Source organism: Hyperoodon ampullatus (genome assembly GCF_949752795.1).
Source record: "Hyperoodon ampullatus genome assembly, chromosome: 3".
NCBI classification, from domain to species: domain Eukaryota; kingdom Metazoa; phylum Chordata; class Mammalia; order Artiodactyla; family Ziphiidae; genus Hyperoodon; species Hyperoodon ampullatus.
Window position 1 is genome coordinate 58,064,202 of NC_136916.1, and position 24,105 is coordinate 58,088,306.

General features: G+C 36.3%; 1 protein-coding gene across 1 annotated transcript in view; it reads left to right on the forward strand.

Moving 5' to 3' along the window:
* The window catches only part of PIAS1 (protein inhibitor of activated STAT 1), a gene marked incomplete at its 5' end in the record, with an annotated part of 94,728 nt that overhangs the window by 61,549 nt on the left and 9,074 nt on the right, over positions 1-24,105 (forward strand). Inside the window, 3 exons of the mRNA XM_079700801.1 lie at positions 60-165; positions 11,277-11,350; positions 22,978-23,138. Of these exons, the coding sequence (XP_079556927.1) occupies positions 60-165; positions 11,277-11,350; positions 22,978-23,138 (341 nt within the window). The remainder of the gene's footprint in view (positions 1-59; positions 166-11,276; positions 11,351-22,977; positions 23,139-24,105) is intronic.

Sequence of the window (24,105 nt, forward strand, 5' to 3'; positions counted from 1 at the left end):
GTACCTATTTACTTACGTATGTTGTTTGCTTTCTACATCTTTTTTTTTTTTTTTTCCAGAACTATTCCATGGCAGTATATCTTGTAAAACAGTTGTCCTCAACAGTTCTTCTTCAGAGGTTACGAGCAAAGGGAATAAGGAATCCGGATCATTCTAGAGCTTTAAGTACGTATGATAACCTTATTTTATTTATGCAGCTGAACTATTTTGGTAAAGGTTAGAATAGTGTTTTTTCAACTCAAGAAATTTTAGGGTTTATTTTTTTTTACTAGAGCTTGTCACAGTGGATTAAAACACTGAAAACTTTGTTTTGTGAGCTAGAGTAATTTAAGGCTTAAGAGTAGTTTTAGGGACTTCCCTGGCAGTCCAGCGGTTAAGACTCTGCGCTTCCACTGCGGGGGGCATGGGTTCGATCCCTCATCGGGGAACTAAGATGCCACACATTGTGTGGTGGGGCCAAAAAAAAAGAGAGTAGTTTTGATATCTTTGTCATGACGTGTATATATATATATATATATATATATATATATATATATATATATATATATATTTTTTTTTTTTTTGCGGTACGCAGGCCTCTCACTGTTGTGGTCTCTCCCCTTGTGGAGCACGGGCTCCGAACGTGCAGGCTCAGCCGCCATGGCTCACGGGGCTAGCCGCTCCGCGGCATGTGGGATCTTCCCGGACTGGGGCATGAACCCGTGTCCCCTGCATCGGCAGGCGGACTCTCAACCGCTGCGCCACCAGGGAAGCCCGTATATTTTATAATTTATATTTTACTGATCTTAAAATTAACTTTGTAAAGTCAGTACATGAATACAGAAGAATATTTTACCAAAGCTTCATAAAAATAAATAAATGTTCAGGAATTCTAGGAGATGGAAAGGAAATCTTGGCATATATTTTACAAGAATTATTTTATATTTAAGGTTTGTCCAGGAAAAATGTCCAAGCATATGTGATGACAACATCCCTGCATTAACAAAGTAAAAAGAGAGTCAGTGGGGTGGTAAATACAATAATGAAGTAGGTTCTGCTTTTAACCAGTTATGTGGCCTTGGAAAGTCAGTCTACTCGTACTCTGAATCTCTTACTCTTCATCTGTAACAAGAAGTTTATACCACATGATATCTAAAGCTCCTTCAAAATCTAGGTTCTTAGGTAGGAATAACTAGATGGTTCCTTTTGTCCAGGTGAACTTGAGAGGTAGTAAGGGGCACATTGACTCTTCTGGCCTCAGTGTTTGAGGGTTAAGGCCAGAGGTTGGTGGCCTTTCCAAAGACGTGAACTAAGTTCTTCCTTTATTCTCTTCTTTGTGAGAGATAGATGGATTGGGGGGTGGGGATGGGCACTTGGAGAACAAAGCTTTTACAGATGGGGGTTCGATACCTACCCTTTAAGGATTCTTGATGTGAGTTGATTAATGAAGCCCACTATCAGATTTGTAGTTAGGAACATTCTGGTAGGAAGAAACTAAGGTAGTAAGACCACCTTTCCTCTTGTTTCCCTTTGCGACATAGCTTTTATCTCTTTTTCTAACCTGTTTCTATGCCGGATTAAAAGATCCCATTACCTCTGAATATCAGTATACCCTCAAGAGTTCATTGAAGGATTTTTCTGTATTAAAAGGGTCCTTTTAAAATTGAAAATATTCTGAGTCAAGGAGGAGCACACTAGTGGCTAATGCCTCTGTAGGCATTCCTTGATAGACAGTGGAGAGCTAGAGGTCTGGTTTGAGGTCTAGGGGAGTGGAAGCACCTTTTGGCAAGGACAAGGAGATGAGTGGGGGATCCTGAAAGAAGAGGAGGGACAGACACCTGCTTTGAAGGAGCACATGAGAGAAGAATTTTTCTTTTTTCACACTCCATTCCTGGTCATTCTCCTGAGAATCTTCGTATTTGCCACATAGCACTAGAATTCCATTTAGTCAGAAAGTGTTATGGAATTGTGTGAGCCTTTGTAGAAAAGGTCATACCAAGAAATAAAGCTGAAAGCTGTTGTAGTTGTTATGTTGCATAATAATAAATAAGGCAAGCTGTCTTTGCTCAAGCTGTAAACTCTTCTCCGCTTGCAGCTGTGGCACCATCTGGAGGGAGAGTGGGAAGGTGAGCCTAGAGTTATTTTATTTACTAGAACAAACCACTGTTAGCCACTGTTAAGCAGCAAAAGCTACTTAATTCAAAAGCTGTTTATTTCGTCTCTAATACATCCTGGAGGTGGAGAGTAGTTGCAGATTGGGTTGGATTTTTGTGGCACTTTGTATGTTATCTTGTTGGCTTGGGGAACCAACAAAACTTTAATTTGGATCCTACCAATAAAACATTTGTCATAATTGACTAAAGAACAGATTGTTTGCCTTTATGCTATCTCTAAGGAAATAAGTTACCCAACAAATTAATTATGTAATTAAAAGATTGTGTGAAACAACTTGACAGAAGAAAATGTTGGTGGGTTTCTCAGATATTTTTGTAGAATCAAATTACCCACAAATATGTTCATTGTAAGTCATTCTTAATCTTATCAATGAATTCTACTGGCAAAATTTTATTAGTCAAATCAGACATTATTCTTGAAATAAAGTCAATGGTATTTAGACTTTTCACAGAGAAATCCACGCTGATTCATTTGATTTAGTAGATTTTTGTATTGTGGTTTCCATCTTTGTGTAGAGTTGTCCCTTCACCACTATCACAAAACAGTCCTTTACTAATTCTTGGTCAAGTTCCTGTCTCCTCTTCTTTTTCACTTTAGCAATCACTTTAAACCTTGGCTATACTTAAACAATATTCCCCCTCTTTCAACACTGTCAGTGCAAGAAAATTGGTGCTATAAGATGTGACTTGTCTAAATTGCCCATTTCTTCCTTAATGTCATATAACTACTTTTCAACTTATCTTCATTTGTACCCATCCTTATTTATTCTCTTCAATCTCAGGAGGAAATGTCCAGTTTCCTGCCCAAAGTTAATTTTTTATTCATTTATTCTTCTCATTCAAGAAATTGTATTAAGAGTCTACTGTGTTCCAGGCACAGGAGACTGTAGCATTAAACAAAACACATACTGTCTCTGCATTCGTCAGAAGTTTGCAGTCCAGTGGGAAAGACAGAATTAAATGATTGTACAAGTCATTAGTGAAATTACAGTTGTGACATGTGTCTTAAAGAAGAAAGACAGGGAACTCTGGAGGTAACAGCAGGAGAACATAGTCTTCTCTGGTGCTGTGGTATTTAAGACACGATTATAAGGATGAGGAGGAGGTAAGCCCCAGATGGGAGGAGAATATGCCAAGAGACAAGGCCAGTAGAGTTGGAGTGGAGAGAACAAAGGAGGAAAGTGGCCAGAGAGATAACCATGGGGTGAGTTCATATAGATGATATAAAGACAGATGATAAAAAAAACCCTTAAAGGATTTTTAAGCAGAGTGGTATGATCAGATATGGGCAATAAAAAGTTCACTTAGAAGACTGAATTGAAGGGGAGCTAGGCTGATGTAGTGAGGCCAGTTAGGAACCTGTTGTACAGATAAGAGCTGATGATGTCTTGAACTGAAGTAATGGTGATGGAAATAGAGAGAAGTTGATGGTTTGAGAGGTGTTAAAGGGGAGAAGTTGTGACTACGTGTGGGGAGTGGAGAAAAAGAAGTGAAGGAGGAGTTCTAGGTTCCTTACTTACTAGGCACCAGCTTACATGGTAGTACCGTTTACTGAAATGGAAAACAGTGTCGAAAAGATCCAGTTGCAGGCGCAAGATCAGAGTGCACTCTTGGACTTTTGGTATTTGAGATGTCTATGAGGCATCCAGATGGAGATGCTCAGAAACAGCATTACGAGGCCTCTCTGCTCACTTATCTGCTCTCTGTCCTGTATTTTCAGTTCCTTCCTCCACTCTATAGGCTCTTTCTGTCAGCCTTCACTGTCGAGTCTTTTTCATCCTTTAGAAAATACAAAAGCAAGCTACTGTCTAGATAGAGATCTGTGTTCCTCCTGTTCTCATCCTAGTTTCTTCAAAGAGTCATCTACACTTCCCTTTCTACCTCCTCACTGCAACCCATTGTGAACTTTTAACTCCCATCATTCCACTGAAACTGCTCTTGCAGATGTCACAAGTGACAATCTGATTGCCGGATTTAAAGTTTATCTTTTCAGTTTATGTCTTAGATATTTTTGCTGCATTTCATACCAACAACTTTCTCCTTGAAATTCTCATCTCTATTTCTTCTCAATCACTTGCCTTCAATGGATTCTCTTAAGGGTAGTATCCTAAATGTTTGTTTTCCCTGGGTTTTTGTCCTTGGTCTCTACAAGGACATACATACTTTCCCTAGACATAATCACATTTACTCTTGTGGTTTAAATTAGCACCAACTCCCAAATACATATTTTCATTCCAGACCTTCCCCTGAATTTCAAATGTAGATACACATAGCTAACTGTCTTCACCGAAATATACCATTGGTTCCTCAGATTCAGGTAGTGAAAACTGAACTCACCAAGTTCTATCAGACATAAACCCTAAATATTTCTCAACTCTGTCGAGCTCTCTCTCTCTCCCTACCATCACTAACCTCATTTAAGCTCTCATATCCCGCCTTTATTTTAAAAACCTATTCTTGAATTATATATTCCTCTCCTTTCTTGGCACCCCCCGTTTTTTTTGTTTGTTTGTTTGTTTTTTTGTGTGTGTGGGGGGCATGAACCCGTGTCCCCTGCATCGGCAGGCGGACTCTCAACCACTGCGCCACCAGGGAAGCCCATTGGCCCCCCTTTTTATATCTCTCTTCTGGTAGCAATCTAAGTGATTAATACAGATCTAATCTTACCATTTCTTTGCAATCCATGGCTTCCTAACACCAGTGGGATAAAAACTCCAATTTGTTAGCATGACTTAAACATATAGCTTTCCATCGTGTGGCACCTGCTTATTACTTTCTGGTGTCATCTGTATTCATTCTTCTTCTCATTCTTTTTACTCCAAAAATAATGAATTATTTTCTTTTCTTCAGTGCTTTTCCAGTATTGTTCTCTGTGCCTCAAACTTCCCTGTTACCTACTTTGCCTAAATTCTAGTTATCCTTCATGTTTCACTTTTTCCAGGAGGCATCTCAGAACCCCCAGAGTTGATGCATTGACTTTCAGCTAGTTTCCATTACAGCACATTAGAGAAGTATCTTTGCTCTCTACTAGACTATGAGTTCCTTTGGGCAGGAACTTAATCTTATCTTTCTTTGAATTCCTAGTGCTTAGCTCAGGGCCTGGCACATAGTAGATCCTCAGACTTTTGTTAAGTAAACTGATGAAAAGAGATCTTGAGTAAAAGATCACATCTCTGTGCCTCTGTTTTCTTGATTATAAAATGAAGTGTTGGACTTAATATGTTCAATTGTTTCCAGCCTTAAAATTCTAAAAAGGAGGGCTTCCCTGGTGGTGCAGTGGTTGAGAGTCCACCTGCCGATGCAGGGGACACGGGTTCGTCCCCCAGTCCGGGAAGATCCCACATGCTGCGGAGCGTCTGGGCCCGTGAGCCATGGCTGCTGAGCCTGCGCATCCAGAGCCTGTGCTCCGCAGTGGGAGAGACCACAACAGTGAGAGGCCCGCGTACCACAAAAAAAAAAAAATTCTAAAAAGGATAGAAATTTTTTTGAAAACCTAGAACAGCACTAATAGAACACTCTATGGTGATGGAAATGTTCTATATCTGCACTGTCCCGTGTGATAGCCACTAGTACTGTGTGTCTGTTGAGTACTTGAAATGTGGTAGTGCAACTGAGGAACCGAATTTTAAATTTAATTAAATTTAAATATAGCCACATGTGACTAGTGGCTAACTCTCATAGCACATGACGACAGGGATTTTCAAAGATTAATTTTAGTAAATTAATCATCATATAGTAAAATAGTAAAATACTGTTACGGCTGCAGCTCACAGTGACACAAGAAAACCTGAACTCCTGAAAGATTTACCCGGTGTTGGTTGATGCAGCAGGATGAATATTGATGTCTTATCTTTATTTTTCACGTTCTTATGAAATTTAACATAGTGATTCCCCCCCACACACACACACCTTTCTTCTTTTTTTTATTTCGTTGTGTTTATTCAAGTATAGTTTACAAGCGGTAAAAATTCACCTGTTTAAGTGTACAGTTTGATGAATTTGACAGGTTTATGCAATCATGAACTAAATGCCACAATCAAAATATGTAACGTTCTTCACCCCAGAAAGTTCCCCTGTGGCCCTTTGCATTCTGTCTCATCTCCTTACCCCCAGTTCTTATAACCATTGATGTGATTTCTGTCTCAGTGGTATTTTCTTTTCCAGAACTTGAAATCCCACAGCGTGTAGCCTTTTGTTTCTGGCTTCTTTCACATAGTATAATGCTTTTAGGTTCATTCATGTAGTTTGCTCTTCTTTATTATTGAGTAGTGTTCCATTTATCTGTACTGTAATTTGGGTATCCATTTATCAGTTGATGGACGTTTAGATTGCTTCCAGTTTTTCGTTATCATGAATAAAGCTGCTAAAACATTTGCAGTTTGCATATGAATATCAGTTTTGTGGACATACGTTTTCATTTCTCTTGGGTAAATACTCAGGACTAGGATTGCTGGGTCACATGATAAATGTATAGAAAAGAGGTTGGCAGTTTCTTATAAAGTGCATATTCCGTTTTTGCATTCCTACCCACAAGATTTGAGATTTAGAGTTTTCTCCCCATTCTCTCTAGCAGTTGTTATTGTCAGGCTGCTTTGATTTTAGCTATTCTGGTCACTGTGTAGGTGATATGTCGTTGTGGTTTTAATATGAACTTTTCTAATGACTAACGATGTTAATTAAGCATCTTTTCATGTGCTTATTTGCCATCCTTATAGCTTCTTTGATGAAATGTCTATTCAACTTTTCCCTCCATTTCTTTTATAGTTTGTGCTTTTTGCATACTATGAAATCTTTGTCCAACCCAAGGTCGCAAACATTTTACTTCTAGAAGTTTTATTGTTTTATTCTTCGATTTAGGTCTACAATTTATTTTAAATAAATTTTTGTGTATGATGCAAAGTAAGCTTTAGAGGTTCATTTTCTCCCCATACAGATACCCAGTTCCATAACATTTCTCGAAAATACTAATTTTTTCTCCATTTAATTACCTTGACACCTTTGTCAAAAACCAGTTGACCATAGTTGTATGAATTTATTTCTGGACTCCATTATCTTCCATTGACCTATTTATCTATCCTTATACCAATAACACAGTCTTCATTACTAAAGCTCGATAGTAATTCTTGAAATCATGTAGTCCTCCAACTTTATTTTTCTTTTTCAGAATTGTTTTGACAAATACAGTATATTAAAAGGTAATACATAGAGATCAAATAGAGTTTGTTCCAGGAATATTAGGTTCATACAACATTCAAAAATCTATCAATATAATTCACCTTCTCATCTCAGCAAACTAAAAAAGAAAAAATCATGTGATCATCTCCATAGATTCAGAAAAAGCAGTTGGTCAAATTCAATATCGATTCATGATAAAACTCAGCAAAATAGAGAGAAGAGGGGTGCTTCAATGTAATAAAGGGTATTTACAAAAAGCCTTTAGCTAACATCATATTTAATGGTAAAAAACTTCACCCCTAAGACTGAGAATAAGGCAAGAGTATCTTTCTTAATGCCTCTATTCAGCATTGCCCTTAAGATCCTAGTCAGCACAATAAGGCAAGAAAAAAGAAGCATACAGATTAGAAATGAACAATAGTTATTGTCTTTATTTGAAGATGACTTCATTGTATAGAAAACATCCCAAAAAATCTACAAAAAAGCTACTAAAGCCAATGTGTGAATTTAGCACAGTTTCAGAATACATGGTCAGTTTATAAAAATTGTATTTCTACTAGCTGTAAACAACTGGAAATTGAAATTCAAATAATAAGAATTTTTAAAATATGAAATACTTAGGAATATGTTACACAAAATATATGCACAATTTGTATGCTGAAAACTATAAAACATTGGTGAGGGTAATTAAAATAAGACCTGAATAATGAAGAGATACATCACGTTAATGGATCAGAATACTCAGTATTGTTATTGGAGAAATGTCAGTTCTCTCCAAGTTGATCTGTAGGTTAAATTCAATCCAATCAAGATCCTAAAGTAATAAAAAGTATCTTTACAGGAAAGAATTGATTGAGTCTATAATGGCAAAGGTGAAAAGCAAAGTTTTTTTAAAATAGAAATTGATAAGCTAATTCTAAAATAATTTCAGAAAATTCTTTCACCTCAGAGAAAATAAACATACAAGTCACATTTTAAGTTGTGATAACTAATATTTATTTAGTATAATGTTAGGTTATTTTAAAGTATTTTATTTGTATTAACTCATTTAATCCTTACAACAATGCTATGAGGTACTGTTATTATTCCCATTTACAAGATGAGGAAACTGAGGCACGGAAAAGTTAAATGACTAAGGCTGAATTACAGCCTAGGCTGGCTCTAGATCCTGTGCTCTGAACCACTACCTCAGGTTGCCTTTCCTTTTGCATTTTTTTTCAAAGTACTAACAATGAACTTTGTTTTGCGTAAGGCTGATATTATGATCTATGATATTGCTTCATTTAACTCGAAGTTTAAATAGATAAAATGTAAAGTCAATTACTGTTCCCATTGCTGTGTGCATGGTGGGTGTTAAGGAGTGGTTGGTGAAGACATGCAGAATGGTTAGGAATCATATTAGAATTCTATTTACATGTTTGTTTCGTATGGCAATTGTCACCTTTAAAAAGATACTGTTTGTTAAATGTATCTTTATAAGAAAGGTTGGAATAAGATTGGGTCTATAATGGCAAAAGCGTACTTTTCATAATTTACATATAATATTAATTAGCATAAGTGATATGATAACTATATTTTCCAAACTAAAACCCACGGATTGTGTGCCTTTTTAGATGTGATAGACAGCCTATGAGTTATACAGACTGTAAAATTTTTGAATTTCCAGGCCATAGAATGACTTTTTAGTCTGTCATCAGAATCACATCTGGAGCTTTTTAAAAACTACTTATTAGTGTCCCTTTTCCCCATTTTGGTTCAGTGGGCAGTTATAAGTTAGAAAGCTCTATAGGTAGTTCTGATGTGCATCTTAGTTGAGATCCACTAGTTTATGGAGGCAGTTGAATAGAATATCTAAGACTTGAACCATCTCAAAACAATCCAGACTCTGTGATCATCAAGTTTAATAAAGGCAGAATTCTTAATTCTTTTTTTTTTTCAATTTTTTTTTTTGGTTCTTTTATTTATTTTTGGCTGTGTTGGGTCTTCGTTGCTGTGCGCGGGCTTTCTCTACTTGTGGCATGTGGGGGCTACTCTTCGTTGTGATGCACGGGCTTCTCATTGTGGTGGCTTCTCTTATTGTGGAGCATGGGCTCTAGGCGCGTGGGCTTCAGTAGTTGTGGCACATGGGCTCAGTAGTTGTGGCGCGCAGGCTCAGTAGATGTGGCGCACGGGCTTAGTTGCTCCGCGGCATGTGGGATCTTCCTGGACCAGGGCTTGAACCCGTGTCCCCTGCATTGGTAGGCAGATTCTTAACCACTGTGCCACCAGGGAAGCCCAGAATTCTTAGTTCTTATAAATAGCTACCAGTTGAACAGACATCTGAAATTATTCTTCCTTACCCAAGTACTTTCCCCCTTTCCATTTTCTTGTATCTTTCTTTCCTTCCTCCCTCCCTCCCTCCCTCCCTCCTTCCCTTCCTTCCTGTCACATTCAGTTGTGCCTCAGCTCTGAAATTCTATGATTGACTCCACAACTACTCCACTTGTGCCCCCTTACACATATAGACTTTAAAGTTATTCTGGAACAGCTTCTAAAATTATTGAAATATTACGTTTAGGTATTTCCAGTCTCACTTCTGTGCTGAAGTTTAATTAAAGTTCTGAGGTTTTCAGAAGTAACATGTCTCAGGTTTTCAGATGAGAAGTGTAAAGGCCCTTGTTGGGCTTCCCTGGTGGCGCAGTGGTTGAGAATCTGCCTGCCAATGCAGGGGACACGGGTTTTAGCCCTGGTCTGGGAAGATCCCACATGCCACAGAGCAACTAGGCCCGTGAGCCACAACTACTGAGCCTGCGCGTTTGGAGCCTGTGCTCCTCAACAAGAGAGGCCGCGACAGTGAGAGGCCCGTGCACCGCAATGAAGAGTGGCCCCGCTCGCCACAACTAGAGAAAGCCCTCACACAGAAGCGAAGACCCAACACAGCCAAAAATAAATTAATTAATTTTTTTAAAAAAGGTCCTTGTTATATTAGACTGACCGAGAGTAACAGAACAGCTTTAAAAGTAAAATTACGGGCTTCCCTGGTGGCACAGTGGTTAGGAGTCCGCCTGCCGATGCAGGGGACACGGGTTTGTGCCCCGGTCTGGGAGGATCCCACATGCCGTGGAGCGGCTGGGCCCGTGAGCCATGGCCGCTGAGCCTGCGCGTCCGGAAACTGTGCTCCGCAGTGGGAGAGGCCACAACAGTGAGAGGCCCGTGTACCGCAAAAAAAAAAAAAAAAAAAAAGTAAAATTACCAGTGCCTCCTCTCTTAAGAACCAAAGGAAATTTGAACTGAGAAGACGTAGAGATTATCTAGTGTAGGCTGTTATTTTCCAAGAAGTAAAATTAAGCTCAGAGAGGAGGACTGACTTGCCCAAGGTAGCATAATTAATTAGGCTATGGATAAATAAATATAAAACTCAAATAATCATATGGTAAAAAAAATCAATTGAACTTTTTTTCTTTTTATAATTTGAAATTAGAATTAATGTGTTTACAATAAATATTTATATTATGTGAGCATTGTAAAAACTTATACATGTTAGTTTTGTAGTTGTTTTTTATGTTTCTTTTCAAATAATATTGTCATAGTTTAAAAGAAAGAAAATCTTTATCCAGTATCTTAGAGTTATAAAAGGAAGATGGTCTGCCATCAGCTGAATATATTAACCTGCTAAATAAATTTCCTTTATGTTAGTGCAATGCAGTTTTTGTTTTGTGGGTGAGAAATAGGAGACTTACAGGAAATGTAGTCAGTCTATAGATATACAGTTGTTTTCCTTCCTTTGCTTATTGTAGAGATTATGAACCTTATAATTGTTTTTATCTTTTCATTCAATTGATTGGAAAATAATTGAGCAGATTATTTTTGAGTTCTTTTTTTTAAGTTCCTCATTCTTTTTCTTATGTTGCATCAGTGATGTATCTTTAATAAACTTATTCTGTTTGTTTTCTCTTTGATGAATGTCAGTTAAAGAGAAATTGACTGCGGATCCAGACAGTGAAATAGCTACAACCAGCCTGAGGGTTTCTCTACTATGTCCAGTAAGTGTTAACTAATATTTGCTCTCCAGGAGGCTTAATATACATTTTCTTTGGTTATTAAGTATTTCCAGTATTTAACAAGTTCTGTTAAATTGAAACATGCCCACTTGTTTGTTAGAGTTTATGAAAAGTAAAAGACATCATGTAGTCTTAGGATTTGAAATCTAAACAAATTTATGTCTATAAAAATTTTCTACTCTTAGTAAGTTATATTTAAATATTGCTTGTGGTTATTAAATGACTTTCTCTCAGACTTAAGTGTAAAATCTCCACATAATGCATTTTATTATCTTAGTATATTTATTAAAATTTCATTTTTAAAATAGTATACTTCTGAATAAAAATCTGGCCATGATTATTCACACATTCAGTTTAACCATTTTGCCAACAATGACTGTAACAACAATTAAAAACTATTCTATTTAGCCTGAATAATTGAATTGGTTATGCATATAAAAATCAACTAGAAATATTTTTAAACCAGAAAATGAGATCAATTTCAGTCATTTCTACAAAATAAATATAAGGCTCAAGACATACCAAATGATTAAACTGGTAGTGAAAAAGTTTCCAAAAATGTGTTAAGGTTTATTTCTTAACTAGTTTGATGTCAGGTCCACCAACAGTAGGAATGGTAGTTGAGTGATGCTTTCATACAAAAATATGTGAAAAACTGAGAGTAAATTACTTTGATATTTTGATTGCCTTTTGTTCTGTAATTAATCAAATTAATCATATTTAAATTTGGGGAGAAAGTATGGAAAATAAGGCGACTCAGCTCTTTCCTGATTTGCCAGGATTGTTCAGGCAAGCCTGATATTGAAAGCTTTTAATATTGAAATCCTGCTAATCTGATACGAAGTTATTTATTCTTAAACAAAAAATTTAAACAAAAATTAAGTGTTATTTGTCTTATATCTTAGTCTTTTATAATTTATAAAACCTCAAACAATATGAAAAAGTCATTAGCTCATGAATTAGTTTATAATAGAGTACTTTGCATAGCTCTTTTTAAAAAAAACTTTTTTGTTTTATAATTGCTAAGAGAACTCCTGTTCACTATTAAACATCTATAAAGTACAGAAAAAAATACAGTGAAGTTAATAAAAGCCACCAAATGTATAATTTTGTATATATCCTTCTATCGTTTTATTCCTTACTATAGCCAGTCATTTTTATAGGGAAAGTATTTTGACTCCAGGCTTTTTATATTATTACTTAAAATTTTTAAATTCTTTCCCAAATATATAATGCAGTCATTGACAGAACTAAGGGAGAAATAGACAGCAACATAATAATAGTAGTAGACTTCCATACCCCACTTCTGGTTATGGATAGAACAGCCAGACAGATGGTCAATAAGGAAACAAAGGACTTAAACAACACTGTATGCCAATTGGACCTAACAGGTATATACAGAATACTGCACCCAACAAAGCAGAATACACATTCTTCTCAGAGCACACAGAACATTCTCCAAGACAGAGCACATGTTAGGCTACAAAACAAGTCTTAATAAATTTAAGATTAAAATCATTATAAAGTATCTTCTCTGATCACAATGTGATGAAACTAGAAATCAGTAACAGGAGGAAAACAGGAAAATCCACAAACGTGGAAATTAAACAATACATTCTTAAACAACCAATGAGTAAAAGAAGAAATCACAAAGGAATTTAGAAAATATCTGAAGACAAATGAAAATAAAAACACAATATACCAAAACTTACAGGATGCAGCAGAAGAAGGAAGTTTATAGGAGTAATTGCTTACATTAAAAAAGAAGAAAGATCTCAGATCAACAACCTAATCTTATACCTGAAGAAACCAAAAAAAAGAAAAACAAACTAAACCCAAAGTCAGCAGAAGGAAGGAAATTAGAGAGATTAGAGCAGAGATAAATGAAATAGAGAATAGAAAAACAGTCCAAAAAAATCACAAGTCGAAGAGTTGGTTTTTTGAAAAGATCAACAAAATTGACAAATCCTTAGCTAGACTAAGAAAAAAAGAGGGAAGACTCAAATAGTTAAAATTAGAAATGAAATAGGAGACATTATAACTGATGTCACAGAAATTAAAAAGATTATAAGACACTACTGTGCCAACAAATTGGATAACGTAGAAGTGGATAAAGTCTTAGAAACACATAACCTACCAAGACTGAATCATGGAGAAATAAGAAATCTGAACAGACTTATAACTAGTGAGGAGATTGAAGCGGCAATAAAAAATGTCCCAACAAAGAAAAGCCTGGGACCCTATGGCTTCATTGGAGAATCCTACCAAACATTTAAAGAAGAATTAACACCAATCCTTTTCAAACTCTTACAAAGAATTGAAGAAAGAATACTCCTAAGCTCATTCTGTAAGGCTAGCATTACTGATCCGAAAACTACACAAGGACACAGCAAGACAAGACAAAATGAAGCAAAAAACCCCCCCAGAAAACTGCATACCAGTATTCCTGATGAATATTGATGCAAAAACCCTAAACAAAATACTGGCAAACTGAATTCACCAGTACGTTAGAATGATCATACACCAGACCAAGTGGGATTCATAGCTGGAATGTAAGGCTGGTTCAGCATACAAAAATAAATCATTGTAATATACCACATTAACAAAATGAAGGACAAAAACCACATAATCATCTCAATCAATGCAGAAAAAACTTGACAAAAACATTTGACAAAGTTCAACACCATTTCATGATAAAAACACTCAGCAAACTAGGAATAGAAGGAAGCTTCCTCAACACAATAAAAGCCATATATGAAAAGCCCACAATGAACATCATACTCAATGTGGAAAGACTTGAAAGCTCTTCCTCTAAGGCCAAGAACAAGGCAAGGATGCCCACTGTCACCACTGCTGTTCAGCATAGTACTGGAAGTTCTAGCCAGAGCAGTTAGACAAGGAGGAAAAAAAATATTGGAAAGGAAGAAGTAAAATAATCTCTGTTTGCAGATGACATGATCTTTTATGTAGAAAACACCAAAGATTCCACAAAAAAACCCCAAATAAACCTGTTTGAACTGAATTCAACAAAGTTTCAGGATACAAAATCAACAGTCAAAAATTATTTGCATTTCTATACACTAACAGTGACCAAACTGAAAAGGAAACTATGAAAACAGTCCCATTTACTATAGCATCAAAAAGGATAAAATATTTAGGGATAAGCTCAACCAAGGAGATTGAAAACTAAAACATAACAAAAAAGAATTCAGAGAAGATAGAAATAAATGGAGAGATATCCCATAATTATGGATTGGAAGACTTAACATTGTTAAAATGTGCATACTACTCAAAGTGATCTGCAGATTCAGTGTGTTCCTATCAAATCCCAGTAGCATTTTTTGCAGAAATACAAAAAAAAATCCTTAAATTTCTGTGGAATCTCAAGGGACTCTTGAGTAGCCAAAACAATCTTAATGAGAACAAAGTTCGAGCCCTCACACTCCCTGATTTCAAAGCATCCTACAAAGCAGTAGTAATTAAGATGGTGTGGTACTGACAGAGAGGTAGATAATATAGACCAATGGAACAAAATAGAGAGAAACAATATGGTCAAATGCCTTTCTACAGGAGTGCCAAGACTACATAATGGGAAAAAGATGGTCTCTTTAAACAAATGGCATTGGGAAAACAATATTCACATGCAAAATAATGAAGTTGGACCCTTACTTTACACCATATGTAAAAATTAACTCAATATGTATTAAAGATCAAAACCGTAAGACCTTAAACTGTTAGGCTCTTAGAAGAAACATGGGGGAAAGGCTTCAGTTGAATCTGGCAGTGACTTCTTGGATATGACACCAAAAGCAGAGGTGACAAAATCAAAGACAGACCAATGGGAATACACCCATTGGTCTTAAAAACTTAAACTTAAAAACTTAAAACCTTTTCTTGCCAAAGGAAACAGTTAACAGAGTGAAAAGACAACCTAGGGAATGGGAGAAAATAATTGAGAATTTTATACCTGATAAGGGGTTAATATACAGAATATATAAGGAACTTCTACAACCCAACAACAGCAACAAAACAAACAGCCTGATTAAACATAGGCAAAGGACTTGAATAGACATTTCTCCAAAGAAGGTATACGGATGGCTGACAAGCACATGAAAAGATTAACATTGCTAATCATTAAGGAAATGCATATCAGAATCACATGAGATATCACTTCACACCCATCAGGATGGCACCTATCAAAAAAATCAGAAGATGACAAGTTTCAGTGAGGATGCCACAGACACTGGAACCCTTGTGGACGTTGGTGGGAATGTAAAATGCTGCAGCCATTATGGAAAAACAGTATGAAGTTTCCTCAAAAAGTTAAAAATAGAATTAACATATGATCTGTTGATTCTTCTGGGTATATATCTAAAAGAATTCAAAGCAAGATCTTGAAGAAATAATTTGCATACCCACGTTCATCACATTATTCACAATAGCCAAAGGGTGGAAGCAACCCAAATGTCCATCAAGAGATGAACAAATATGGTATATATACATACAATAGAATATAATGTATGGAACATGAAAAAAGGAAATCCTGTCATATGCCATGTGGATAAACCTTGAGAACATTACAATAAGCAAAATAAGCCAGTCACAAAAGCATAAATACCATATGATTCCACTCATGAAGTATATAAAATAGTCAAAATCATGGAAGCAGAAAGTAGAAAGATGGATCCAAGGGCTGGGGGAGGGCAAATTAGTGGATGTAGAGTTTCAGTGTTGCTAGATGAAAAAGTTCTAGAGGTCTGTTGTACAACAGTGTGAATATACTTAGCATTACTGAATTGTACACTTTAAAATGGTTAAGGTGGTAGGTTTAATGTTAATGTTTAAATGTTTTTACCACAATAAAAAATATTGGCCAGGGGGACATCGGGTGGATTCTTAAGTAATCAGATGATATAACAGACTATGGTGTAAAGGAATGTGGTATTTTTTAACATTTAGAAAAATGGTTCACAGACCAGCTAAGTAGAGGGTAGGAAGAAGACAAAGTTTTTTTTTTAAGGTATATACCTATCATACCCTCTTTCCTCCAAACACCTATTTATCCACCCTCCCCCTTGACATGATTCCTTGCCACCCCAGTCCATTATAAAACACCAGTTCAGAGAACATGAGAAATTTAGGAACGTGCATAAGCTTCATTTTCCATTCAAATCACTGGAAGGAGTCTTGTTTTTCTGCAGTCTCATTTTCAAAGTGTTCACAGTTGTACTAATATATATGATGTTTATATTATTTAACATTTATATGAAACATTTATTCATATAAATAAGGACTACAATATAAACCTTGATGTTCTTATTTATAACTAGTTTTGAATTTCATAGTTCAGGTGATCTTTATATTATTAGAAAATGTTAATCATGTTTTGCTTGTTACACCTCTTAATTTAATTGGCGAGCTTTAAAATTTTCTTTCTATATCCCCCTGCTCCTCCCTTTTTAGTTTCAGCCGTTACAGCAGTTCATTTTAAATTGACTTATGCTTTCAAAATTCAGATTATAGGAAAAACAACTATATATATAACCCATAATTATAATACTTTTATGGGTTTCTATTTGGCCAAAGGGACAATCCCTTTACAATTATTCTGGAACAGTAAGACAATATATTTTAGGTATGTTTTTACTCTAAAAAGTAAAACTTTGTAATGGCAACTCATCTATATATCAAATTTATAGAATAATAAAAGAGATTTGTTCCCTTTGAAATATATAAATATGATGTCTGTGCATTTGAATTACCCTTGTGATATACACAGCTCAAAATAAATGAGTTTCTGTTTTTTGTGTGCTGTTTAGCTAAAGGCAGTGAAAATAATTAAAGATGTTTTTGCTCCTTGGGAATTTTTCAGTTCTAATTTATTAAAAATAGAGCTGGAAGAATGTTTGTGAACCTGCTTTGTGAGATACTCCCTAGACCTGTAAACTCAAATGCAAATCACTTGGAGTTGATAGAAGAAAAAAAAATAAACTCCTTGGAAATTTATTCATGAAATACTTATCATAATGATGATGATGAAAAAGTTATAAAATTCTCAGTATCACACTACTTTCTTTTTATAAGGAGAAAGTACATATATTATTGATGTTTTGGGGGTCCTTTGGTATAAGCTGATTTGAACTTATATCTAAGTAGGGTATTTTCTCTTGAAGTATCATCAGTTACTATTATGTAACTGATAAGGTTAATGGCATTAGAAAAGGCATTTGGGAGTTGTTTTCAAAGTGTTTATTTGCAAATGATGCAAATATCCACCCCATCCTATAAAGGGAAAAGGGGAATTTGTAATTACAGGATGAAGATGTTCAAAGCTCAGCTTCTTTTCTGAAGTTAGAGAATTCAGTGTCCATTCATAGATAAGTATTTAGAATTTAGTGATTGTTTTTAAAAATCAGAAGTATGAGGGTCATATAACAATTACTTTGTAATTCTTTGAAGCAAGACGTTTGTGTGATGGCTAATAAACTGCATTTGAAGTTGAACTTATCCTTTTGTATACCTATTTGTAAACGTCCTTCCTGTGCCATTCATGTAGCAGTGTTCCTTAAAAATTCTGTAGGTAAACTTGTCAGTGTGGCTGATCATATAAGGGCTTGAGAGTTGCTCTCCCAACGAAAAGATGAACTGACAGCTGGGAATTATAGGGCTAAAGTTATGTGAGGTGACGGTCTTTGGAGAATAACTGCTTTTCATAGTATAAGTTCTACAGCCTATGGCTTGGATTCTGAAACAATCTTTGTTTCTTATCTTCTTATCCATTGTCTTCATAAACTATCAGAAGTAGCCTACTAGTTCTGCAGTTACATGAACCTTGTCTACGATGACTGTATTTATCTAGGATTTCTCTACTTAGTATTAAGGCAGTAGCAAATACACCTACTCAGTAGGAATTTGCACTTCACAGATAAGTTAAGGTGTGACTTAAGACATAAAAATGTAATTTAGCACCACCACCTAGATCGTTATTTGGAAGATGTTTCTAGACTAACGCAGCATGTCTTGGCTAATGGCAAATACATGATATTTCTGTTATAAGAGCCAGTTTGTTCTTTTTGTGTATGTGCCTTTTTCATCAGGTACTTAGGTAAATCAAATCATAAAACCTGAATAGAAGTGTAGAAAGGGAGTAATGGAGTTGTTTAATACTGTGTGAGCATAACAGAGAAGACTGACTGGGCTGAGGTTTGAGTGGGTCTCCTACTAGCTTACAGAGTGATTTGAAGCAAATATGTTTCTGTACTTTAATTAATAATGGGGGACATATATTGAGTACTTGCTCTGTGTCAGGCCCTGTGCAATAAATATAATTTAGACCCCACAGTCATATGGTATAGATGCTATTTTTATCCCCATTTTCTAAAACTAAGGCTCAGAGAGGCTAAATAACTTCCAGGATTCATACCCTCAATGAATGGTGCCTCCTAGAACTACCCAGCGTGCATAGCTGAAGCCTGATCAGTACACAGGACCATCTTCTTGCTGTATGTATAGCAGGTACCTTTCCCAGTGCCAGGGATAAGATGAGCCCAGTGTGTTTCTAGTAGGAGGAGAAACACATAAATAAATAGTGTAATCATATGCAGTATAGAGTTGGGAGCACAGAGAAGGAAGCTATCAGTTTTCTCTGCATCCCTCCTGTCCATACTTCTTTTTTTTTTTACGTCTTTATTGGAGTATAATTGCTTTACAATGGTGTGTTAGCTTCTGCTTTATAACAAAGTGAATCAGTTAAAAATATACATATGTTCCCATATCTCTTCCCTCTTGTGTCTCCCTCCCTCCCGCCCTCCCTATCCCACCCCTCTAGGTGGTCACAAAGCACCGAGCTGATCTTCCTGTGCTATGCAGCTGCTTCCCACTAGCTATCTATTTTACGTTTGGTAGTGTATATATGTCCATGCCACTCTCTCACTTTGTCACAGCTTACCCTTCCCCCTCCCCATATCCTCAAGTCCATTCTCTACTAGGTCTGTGTCTTTATTCCTGTCTTACCCATAGGTTCTTCATGAAATTCTTTTTTTCTTAAATTCCATATGTATGTGTTAGCATACGGTATTTGTCTTTCTCTTTCTGACTTACTTCACTCTGTATGACAGACTCTAGGTCCATCCACCTCATTACAGATAGCTCAATTTTGTTTCTTTTTATGGCTGAGTAATATTCCATTGTATATATGTGCTACATCTTCTTTATGCATTCATCCAATGATGGACACTTAGGTTGTTTCCATCTCTGGGCTATTGTAAATAGAGCTGCAATGAACATTTTGGTACATGACTCTTTTTGAATTATGTATATGCCCAGTATTGGGATTGCTGGGTCATATGGTAGTTCTATTTGTAGTTTTTTAAGGAACCTCCATACTGTTCTCCATAGTGGCTGTGCCAATTCACATTCGCACCAGCAGTGCAAGAGTGCTCCCTTTTCTCCACACCCTCTCCAGCATATATTGTTTCTAGATTTTTTGATGATGGCCATTCTGACTGTGTGACATGATATCTCATTGTAGTTTTGATTTGCATTTCTCTAATGATTAATGATGTTGAGCATTCTCTCATGTGTTTGTTGGCAGTCTGTATATCTTCTTTGGAGAAATGTCTATTTAGGTCTTCTGCCCATTTTTGGATTGGGTTGTTTGTTTTTTTGTTACTGAGCTGCATGAGCTGCTTGTAAATTTTGGGGATTAATCCTTTGTCAGTTGCTTCATTTGCAAATATTTTCTCCCATTCTGAGGGTTGTCTTTTGGTCTTGTTTATGGTTTCCTTTGCTGTGCAAAAGCTTTGAAGTTTCATTAGGTCCCATTTGTTTATTTTTGTTTTTATTTCCATTTCTCTAGGAGGTGGGTCAAAAAGTATCTTGCTGTGATTTATGTCATAGAGTGTTCTGCCTATGTTTTCCTCTAAGAGTTTGATAGTTTCTGGCCTTACATTTAGGTCTTTAATCCATTTTGAGCTTATTTTTGTGCATGGTGTTAGGGAGTGATCTAATCTCATACTTTTACATGTACCTGTCCAGTTTTCCCAGCACCACCTATTGAAGAGGCTGTCCTTTCTCCACTGTACATTCCTGCCTCCTTTATCAAAGATAAGGTGACCATATGTGTGTAGGTTTATCTCTGGGCTTTCTATCCTGTTCCATTGATCTATCTTTCTGTTTTTGTGCCAGTACCATACTGTCTTGATTACTGTAGCTTTGTAGTATAGTCTGAAGTCAGGGAGCCTGATTCCTCCAGCTCCGTTTTTAGTTCTCAAGGTTGCTTTGGCTACTCGGGGTCTTTTGCGTTTCCATACAAATTGTGAAATTTTTTGTTCTAGTTCTGTGAAAAATGCCAGTGGTAGTTTGATAGGGATTGCATTGAATCTGTAGATTGCTTTGGGTAGTAGAGTCATTTTCACAATGTTGATTCTTCCAATCCAAGAACATGGTATATCTCTCCATCTATTTGTATCATCTTTAATTTCTTTCATCAGTGTCTTGTAATTTTCTGCATAGAGGTCTTTTGTCTCCTTAGGTAGGTTTATTCCTAGATATTTTATTCTTTTTGTTGCAGTGGTAAATGGGAGTGTTTTCTTGATTTCACTTTCAGATTTTTCATCATTAGTGTATAGGAATGCCAGAGATTTCTGTGCATTAATTTTGTATCCTGCTACTCTACCAAATTCATTGATTAACTCTAGTAGTTTTCTGGTAGCATCTTTAGGATTCTCTATGTATAGTATCATGTCATCTGCAAACAGTGACAGCTTTACTTCTTCTTTTCCAATTTGGATTCCTTTTATTTCCTTTTCTTCTCTGATTGCTGTGGCTAAAACTTCCCAAAGTATGTTGAATAAGAGTGGTGAGAGTGGGCAACCTTGTCTTGTTCCTGATCTTAGTGGAAATGCTGTCAGTTTTTCACCATTGAGTATGATGTTGGCTGTGGGTTTGTCATATATGGCCTTTATTATGTTGAGGAAAGTTCCCTCTATGCCTACTTTCTGGAGGGTTTTTATCATAAATGGGTGTTGAATTTTGTCGAAAGCTTTCTCTGCATCTATTGAGATGACCATGTGGTTTTTCTCCTTCAATTTGTTAATATGTTGTATCACGTTGATTGATTTGCGTATATTGAAGAATCCTTGCATTCCTGGGATAAACCCCACTTGATCATGGTGTATGATCCTTTTAATGTGCTGTTGGATTCTGTTTGCTAGTATTTTGTTGAGGATTTTTGCATCTATGTTCATCAGTGATATTGGCCTGTAGTTTTCTTTCTTTGTGACATCCTTGTCTGATTTTGGTATCAGGGGTGATGGTGGCCTCATAGAATGAGTTTGGGAGTCCTCCTGTCCATACTTCTGATACTGTAAATTGGCATTACTCCCTCAAGTTGATGACACATTCTGGGTCCTTTTTTATTCTTCATCACTACATCCTGTTGAAGTAAGGAGGAAACCATGTTACTTCAGAGATAGAAAAAGAGGCCCAGCAAGGTTAAGTGCCTTTCCTAGAGGCACAGTAAATCACTGGTGTGAGAACAATAATTTAGGGCCCCAAATGACAGTTAATTTCCTTGGTAGACTAGGAAATTGCACATTTCCATGAAATTCTCCTAAGCCAAGAATCTTTTCCTCTTTTTTCCTCATTTAACTCATATCCTTTCCAAGGCCTTATGTTTTTCAAGCTCACAAACATGTGGAAGATCTTTTCCTGATATTTTGCAAAAAATGTGGTTACTGAAAGTAGGTGACTTCTAGACTGTATGGCCATTGTGACCTACGGGGACCCCACAGTGGTTATCCAGCTGTACTGTGCGAAGTGTCTTCCATGCAAGGAGGTCATGATATGGTAACTCCCTGGGCAGATCTTTGGACAGCTTTTCTGCTTTGGTCCAAAGCTGGCATTTCAGGGACCAGATGAAGCAGATTTCATTGTTCGTAGGACAGACTCAACCTATGTCAGCATAAGCACTATTTGCAGGGCAAGAAGAGCAAGTCTCATAACATGCTAGAGATGCTAGAGGTCCAGAGGTGTTTGCTGAATTGCCTGTGATGGTGCCCAGTGAGGGAAGAGAGTGCGCACACCTGGGTTTCTTCTCAGAGCTGTTTGGCAATTATGCCGAGCATTGTGGGGAATGCTTATTCTGTTCTGACCTCTGAATTACAATCAACCTGATATCTTAATGAGAGTATCTGTATCTTGAGCATTTAATAAGGCATTCCTTTTTCCTTTCCCAATACCTAGTAAAGTGGTTCTTAACATTTTTGGATTAGGGACTACTCTAAGAATTTGGTGAAAGCACTTTCCCTGGAAAAATGCACACACTTACAAGATTTTGCATGTAATTTCAAGGCGTTCATAGTTCTTCCCCCTAAAAGCAGATCTGTAAGCTGTGGATTGAGGGTAAATAACCTCTGCTGTAACCTTCCATAGTCTCTCTATTTTAACATCCAAAGAAATATTGTAATTTTTAACCGGTAGATGTTTCACAGAAAATGTGTTAAAAGTAAACAGAATACGCTTTAAATTGGAATACATACACTTTGTGTTTCAGGAAAAATTTTGTATAACAGTTGTCTAATATTTACTTTTGTCTCCCTTTTTCAAAGCTTGGTAAAATGCGGCTGACAATTCCATGTCGGGCCCTTACGTGTTCTCATCTGCAGTGTTTTGATGCAACTCTTTATATTCAGATGAATGAGAAAAAACCAACTTGGGTTTGTCCTGTCTGTGATAAGAAGGCTCCGTATGAACACCTTATTATTGATGGGTATGTCAATTTAAAGTTTTTCCTTGTACTTCAAAGTAACCATCTATTATTGGTTTTGTTATCCATCACGTTTGGGATTAAAATTCTATAGGTAGTGTTTTCTGAGTTACCTATTTTTAGGATTTTCATGACTGTAGAAGTCAGTAGTTTTCTAAGTAATTAATATTGTGAACATTTTTCCTTTTTAACTTTATGTCCCCTTGTTTGGAAAATGTGTGCCTTACTGTCAGTGCCTCCTGACATTTACCATTTTAAAGCACCAATGGTTCTAAGTAGGATGTACTTACACCTTTTCCTAACATGAATCCATCTATCCCTAGACATGCAGACCATTTTGGAGAGAGAATGAAAGAATTGTGAAACTCTGGCTAACGTAACTGACCAGAAATTGGTCTGTTTTTGGAGATTTCCTGGTGCTTTGGTTGTGGGCCAGCATACCTACTCCCTACCATACGGGCTCCTAAAACTGATCAACACACTGAACAGCAGCTCTCTTTGTTTTTCTGTTTTCTCTAAAATACTTGTCTTTGTCTTTCTTCTCCACCTATAGCATCACAACAGTTGATTATTTTTTTTAACACTCTGGTATTTTATCTGTCCTTCCAAACATCTTCGAATATCTCTTTCAGTTTTCTCCTATTCTCTAGCCTCCTTTTTTTCCTTTTTGCCACTGAACAAAGATAAATTGTGAAAAGAAGGATCTTCTTGAGATTTCCTGTACTCTTTAGAAAAATGCTTAATACAACTTACCTATAATATTTGAGAAAACATAGAAGCCTGAAGGTATAACCTAAGGAATGGAATACATTTAGTGATAGAAGTGTAATCCAGAGCTTGAAAGATGTCAGACCAGACATATGGGGAGAAGTAAACATGTAACTTAAATGTTTTATGTTTGATTTTTCAGAGATGTCAGTGATCACTAATAAATCAGAATTGAATAATATTTTACCAACTCTGTATATTA